Here is a 7086-nt window from a genome sequence, read left to right on the forward strand (position 1 = left end):
AATCCTGGAGTATGTGAATGACACTAAGGGATATGATATTTTTTATTTAATACAATAAATAAATTTGGGTTGTTTGGATATATAGACATCAATCAAGTAGGAAGTGTAGGTGATAGGAAAGGAACATTAGAGTATGTTTTCTATTTGGGGTTCGGAGCTATCTCATGGGCTTCCAAGAAATAACCCATAGTTTCCCTTTCTGCAATTGAAATTGAGTATATAGCATATGTCAAGCTATTTGGCTATGAAGAATCCTAGGTAATTTGAATGAAGAACAAAAAGGATGGTAGAACAATATTTTGTGATAATTAATCAATAATGTCCTTGAAAAAGAACAGATTATTTCATGGAAGGAGCATGAATATTGAAATTAGGTATCATTTCATAAGGGAGTTAGTAGTGCATGGTGAAATAAAAATAAAGGATTGTACATCTAAGTAGTAGCTAGTAGGAATTTTCACAAATCCATTGACCAAGGACAATTTTGAGTGCCTAAAAAGTAGTTTGGGCATTATTGCTTTAGTTATAGATTGAGTATGGAAGAAGTAATAGGACAAAGGGGGAGTGTTAGGAATTTATTATCTCTAAGTATATCCATAACCACCTATCTATCAATAGCTATCTATTGGAAACTTTACTAGGATATTTATCCTTCCTCCCCTAACATTGCAGGAGTAGAAATTAATTTATTCGTTAAAGTTGAAATCTGGAAAAGAAGAGGGATTATTTTGTAAGAAGACAAAAGGAGACAAAAAGAAGGAATTTGTTGCAACAGACAATTGGAAGAGTTTGAACAACAATTCTTTGAAAAGGTAGATTTGCATAGCAGTAGACAACGAAAGAGACAAGTGCAACAATAGGTAGCTCTAGATGTGTAGTATAATAGGGACTTCTAAGAAGTTGTTGATTGATATTGATTGGTTGTAGCTCTAGCTTCAAATAGCTAGAGATAATTCAATAAAATATATAAGAACAATAAAATAAAATAAGTCTATTTTAAGTATACTTATGTTTATGCATTTTATTTCTAGAATAAAATAATTATTTGTATTTCTCCTTTTTAAAATTTATTATAATTACATTCTTTTACCTATAATTACTATTCTGCAACCAAACATCAATATTTCTATATTTGAATACCCAAATAAAATCACAATTAATATTTCTATATATAACTATATATAACTAAAAACCATATAATCATATATTGTAATCTTCACATAAGAAAATAAACATTTTTGAATCTACCAGTACCTCATCTAAATTAACTTATAATACTTAAATCAACTACATCTAAAACTAAGCAGGTTTCAAATTGCCCTCACAATTAAAAAATCTTCTATTTTTTCCTATAATGATACAAATCTTTATGTGAACTAATTTAATATTATGTATCTTTTCTATTAAAATATGAAAAAGTTTCCTTCAACTTGAAAACCTCTCCCCACCTCCCTGTGTAGACGTGTTAGATGTTGCAGCTATATCGCCCACAAGAAATTGTTGGAACTAGTCAACAATAGCATAAACAGTCCTCATAGCAAAATTATTTTAGGTTTTACGTCCGTTCTTATCCAAAAAATTTAACTGTACTTGAGTGGCTTCAAATTGCAATTGTGTGCGACCAACGTGTAGTTGTTAGACCAGCTTACTTACTACTTTCATAAGCAAAAAAATCAAATGACTGAGCAGTTTTCAAGGCTATTATTGATACATTATTCTTGCTTCTTCCATGAAAGAATCTTTGAAAAAATATTTATTGACCAGACCAATGCATACATCATATCCAACATATACAAAATTCAATCTGTGGATTGGGGGTTTTCTTCATAAGAATATAGTGGCTCTCAAAATCCACTTTCTTGTGTTCTGAAAACAATTTAGTCAATACTTGGATTGTTGTAATGCCAAGATTTGTTTCCCTTAATTGAAGCTCGTCTTGTCCAAATACAGTGGAAAATTTTGCCTCCAAATTAACTTCAGTTGTCCTAGTAAATATACAAAGTAATCTCTAATATTGACTATTCAATTTTTTATTTTGAGTTATGTCTACATTTAAGTTCTAGCAATTTTATAATTATTTTATATCTAAGTTAGTTAATTGTTTAAATTTTTTATTGATATAAATTAAAGTAAATCTCAGTATTGTGTTTATAATAAGCAACATGTGAAAATAATAGAGAAGAAGTTCAATGTAATTATTCTATCTAAATCTAATAACTGATTGACGCTTGCATTAGAAGGAGCTACAATGATTACATTAATTGTTGTTTATAGAGAAATCTTTATAGATTTGAAAGTAGTATTGGGTTGAAAAAGAAACCTAATATTGTTTTAATAGATCTTAAGAGGATGTTCATTCACTTCCTAAATTCAGAAGATCATAAATCAAATCACCATATATTAAATAATTATTAGAGAAAGACACTCAATGAAACATAGATGTCATCTACCGTAGAAGGTAAGTACGAATAAACAAAATCTGACTTGAATTGGAAGTAAAATTGAATAAAAATACTTGATAAATTAGTGAAAATTTTTATTATGTCACCTAATATCAATACTTCACCTAATAGAAAAGCTTTACCAAAAAGTTGAGAAAAAAAAGACTCATAAAAAAACCTAATAAAATGCCTCAAGACTCTGAGTTGCCTACTTTCTGAAGCACTTTGCTAGGTTTCATAAAGCTTCTCAATTACAAGAATAAGACCACTATCAATATGAAATTCATCTACCTTAGCATATCATATCATAAAACTTGGGACATATTAGAAACAACTGCACAATGCCACTCAGCATAATAACTAAGGTAAGTTATTTCTAATAGAATAATGCCACTTGCACGAATCCCATGGTTGTTGTCATCAATTATATGCCACTTTCTCATGCATATGGGTGTGAATGGTGTGGGATATTATAGTTTTTATATTTACATTGCAAGTAATATTCAGCAGCATTACATGTCAAATTGTCTTTAATTTTTAAATTTTTTTATTTTACTGTCATTATTTAAATAAAGGGCATGTCTTTTCTCACATATTAAGGTTGTAGGTTGTCTACAAGAAAATCCAAATTTCAATTAATGACTTATATGATAGAAACTTGGATATTGATTCCCTTCGCAATGAAGCCTCTTTAGAAAATAGGCTTTCAAAAAATACAAAAATAATAATACAAAGAAGGGGCAGCAACAAGCTGCCAAGAACAGAAAGCTACCACCAGGCTGTAGCATGTGACAACGAGGCCTATAGAAGCCAAAATTCCGTTTACGCTCTCTACATTGTACACTTGAATTATGACTTAACGGACAGTGATATCTGTTATGTAAATTTCTTTCATGGTTTCTAATGATTAATTCCAAAATAACTGTAACATAAAATCCTGAAATACAACTACAGTGATCTGACTTTCAACAAAACAGTTATTGTAGTAAGAAACATTGGAAGCAAAGCATATAAATACAACATGCAATCCACGCTTTACAAATTTTCATGAGCTTCAAGGAGAGTCCCCCTAATAGTTTTCAGTACTCCTACCACCTCTCTGGCTGAGGGTCTTTCACTGGGGTACTCCTTTGAACACTCCAAGCCAACAAGTAGGAATGGAATGAGACACTGATTTACTCCATATTCTCCTATTTCCTTCATCATGCTCGTGTCAACAATCTCGTCCAATTTGTTATCAAAATGCATGTTTACCCACTTGTGGAGGTTCAATCCTCCAACAAACATATGGTCAGTTGGACTCTTTCTAGTTACCATTTCCAACAGCATAATACCATAACTGTAAATATCGCCTCTCGTGGATACCTTCCCACCAAATCCATACTCTGCATTATGAAAAAAAATGAAGAAATTTGGTTAGATCATGTACAGGAGTGATATGGTAATAGACAGAGCATATTCAAAGGAGAAACTAGTTAGATAATTGAAAGCAAGTACCTGGTGCAATGTAGCCCATCGATCCCTTGAGAGCTAGAGTGGAAGTACTTCCTGACTCAGTGGTACTTGTATCTGACCCACAAATTATTTGGGCAATCCCAAAATCTGCTACATGTGCTGTCATATAATCATCCAGAAGAATGTTGCTTGGTTTTATATCACAGTGTACAACTTGCAGAAAACAGTCCTGATGCAGATATTCTAATCCATGGATAACATCGATTGCTATGTTCAATATCTCCCTGAAGGTCAATGAGTTATCCTTGGAATGCAGTAGTGTGTCCAGATTCCCATTGGACATGAAATCTAAAACCAATACTTTGTGTCCAAATTCTAAACAGAAGGATATGATTTTGACCAGGTTCCTGTGCCTGACTTCTGCCAACACTTTGCATTCCTTGCTGAAGCTCTTGCTCGCTTCCTCATTTTGCAAATTTAGAAGTTTGAAAGCAGCAATTTTACCATCATCCATAATGCCTTTGTACACTGAGCCAAAGCTGCCAGTCCCTAACAAGTTTTTCTCGTTGAACCCATCAGTGGCTTTAACGATTTCTTGATAGGAAATCCCCTTGTCATCCATTAGTTTCAGGGGCAAAATGTCACTATGAGCATCGGAGTTGACCTTGTGCCTCCTGTAAATTAGGCCCAAGATCAACAAACAAACAAACAGGAAGCCAATGGTTCCACCCACTGCTGCTAATATTTTAGTTCTGTTGGTGTGGTCTTTTGGCTGAGTATTGAGAACAGAGCATGAACGTAACTCGATCCATTCTCCACAGAGAAACGTATTTCCCATAAATGATGCAGCTGTCAAATTTTTAAAGATGCCCTCTTCTCTGATTTCTCCACTGAAGTTATTGAACGACAAATTCAAATATTGAAGCATATTCAGCGACCTAAGAGACACAGGGATCAAACCTGAAAGATTGTTGAAAGACAGGTCCATGCTTACAAGAGTTTTTAATCCACTGAGAGAACTGGGTATTGGCCCTTGCAATTCATTGGAAGATAAATTCAGATATTCAAGTTGCTCACAACTTTCCAGAGTAGCTGGAATTGTACCTTCTAACCTGTTAGCTGAAACATCAATAGCTTGAACATGAATCATCTTTCCAATCTCCATGGGCAGAGATCCCTCCAAGAAGTTTCTGGATAAATTGAAATAAAACTGTAAATTAGCAAGACTAGCCACTTCCTGGGGTATGAGTCCACTGAGCTGATTGTTGGAGAGATCCAGCAATTGCAATTTGTAGCATTTTCCCAAACTTGCAGGTATATTCCTGGATAGATTGTTGTGGTTAAGCACAAGATGCGTTAACTGTTGAAGGCTACCAATTGTATCAGGGATCTCTCCAGAAAGCTTATTATGGCTCACTGATAGCTTCCCAAGGCTTTTTATTTCACCAATCTCACTGGGTATGCTTCCTTCTAGCTTGTTGTTATCCAACAATAATCTTTGCAAATTACCCAGGCTTCTGAGAGAGGATGGGATGCGGCCTGTAAGGAGATTGAATGACAAATCAAGGTCTCTCAAGTAGGTTATGTTGGCAATAAGTGAAGGTATAATTCCTGTTATATTATTTCTATATAGTGACAACAGAGTAAGATTTTTTGGAAGCTGCTCTGGCAAGTTTCCAGTCAAATAATTGTCATGAATCAATATGCTTTTCAGGACGGTGCAATTCTGAAGGGCAGTAAGAATGGGAATGGTGTCTGAGCTGCCGCTAACAAGTTGATTAGACGATAGGCTCAGTGTTTGAAGCTTTGAAAGCCTGCTCAACACCAATGGTACTTCTCCACTGAGATGGTTGAGCTCCAAATCAAGTTCACTCAGTTGTGTACAATTGGCAATTGTGGCTGGGATGGTGCCTTTCAGCTGATTGTCCCATAGATATAGAACTGTAAGGCGAGATAGCTTGCCCAATTCTAGTGGAATACTACCAGTCAAACTGTTGCTATAGAGGCCCAATTCGATCAAGCGCGAACAATTTGAGATTGATGAAGGAATAGGGCCAGTTAAACGGCGATTCTCAAAGAGGAGAAAAGAGGTCAAGTTAGATAGATTTCCCAGTTCTGGTGGAATGTGACCTTCAAGTTCAAGATCTTCCATATACAATACTTCGAGATGAGAGAGATTTCCTAAGGAGGGAGGGATGTTACCAGAAAGATTGTTGGAGCCGAGTTGAAGGACACGAAGATTTGTAAGCATACTCAATTCTGGAGGAATTGTTCCAGTCAATTGGTTAGCAGCGAGGTTCAATTCTTGTAACTCCTTGCAGGAAGTCAAATTCCTTGGAATAGAGCCCTGTAAATGATTGATTGAAAGATAGAGAGCCTCTAAACCTTGAATTCGCCCTATTTCCTGTGGAATTTGGCCTACAAAACTGTTGTTGATGAGGTCGAGTTGTGTAAGGAATGAGAGGTTGCCAATTGAATGGGAGATGGTACCTTCTAATTGCATATCTGCCAACTCAAGCAATTGCACTCTGTTTCTGGCTGAATTACAAGTAACTCCAGTCCAATTGCAGAAGTGAACAGTAGGGACCCAATTGGCTAAGGAATTTAGAGGATCCAAGGTGATGGATTTCCTGAAATCTATAAGACTTTGCTCATCAGTAATTGCAGAGGTACAGGGCAACAGAAAATGAAAGAGAACAAAGCACATTCCAAACAGGGGATGCATCTTGTCGAACAGAGTATTATTCACCGAAGATGGAAGGCCAGAGATCAAGAAGATCCGAATGTCTTCTCTGATCTCACAGCCTCTATTTTATTGTCTTCACCAGAACTTCAACGCCTCCAGAAGCCTCGGTTTGGGTCAAATAAACTTTATTATTTAAATATATTCGTTTTTGTCATAGTTGCCATTTCTTACTATCGGCACTCTTGGTAGTTGGGTCATATATAAAAATATTTGTGGTTGATGAAAGCAATGGAAGCAAACGAATGGGTTCCAAACTACCCATGACTTTTCATCTTTCAATCTAATTATAAAATACCAGTCAATTGTTGTACTTTCTTTTCGTGTTCATACGATTCACTGTCACTTGCTCCCTACGAAAGAGATTTCTCTCATATTTGTCATACATCGCTGACTTTAAACATAAAATTTGCAAGAGGAATGCAGTAAAATTATAAAATAAGTGAA

General features: G+C 35.0%; 1 protein-coding gene across 1 annotated transcript; it reads right to left on the reverse strand.

Annotated features, from left to right (window-relative positions):
- Positions 1-3119: 3119 nt before the first annotated feature.
- LOC131053748 (LRR receptor-like serine/threonine-protein kinase FLS2) lies at positions 3120-6665 on the reverse strand. Its single transcript, XM_057988391.2, has 2 exons — positions 3939-6665; positions 3120-3826 (listed from the first exon to the last, which is right to left on the reverse strand). Exons 1-2 carry the CDS (start codon positions 6619-6621, stop codon positions 3477-3479), a joined length of 3033 nt encoding a protein of 1010 aa, XP_057844374.2. The 5' UTR covers positions 6622-6665; the 3' UTR covers positions 3120-3476.
- Positions 6666-7086: the final 421 nt, after the last annotated feature.

This window comes from Cryptomeria japonica, chromosome 11 (genome assembly GCF_030272615.1).
Source record: "Cryptomeria japonica chromosome 11, Sugi_1.0, whole genome shotgun sequence".
Lineage (NCBI taxonomy): Eukaryota > Viridiplantae > Streptophyta > Pinopsida > Cupressales > Cupressaceae > Cryptomeria > Cryptomeria japonica.

Excerpts from the sequence above, each read along its gene's own strand:
- LOC131053748 (XM_057988391.2), bottom strand. The coding sequence starts at position 6,621 with ATGCATCCCCTGTTTGGAATGTGCTTTGTTCTCTTTCATTTTCTGTTG. Across the intron at positions 3,827-3,938 it reads GATGGGCTACATTGCACCAG|AGTATGGATTTGGTGGGAAG; the intron begins GTACTTGCTTTC and ends TTCATAATGCAG.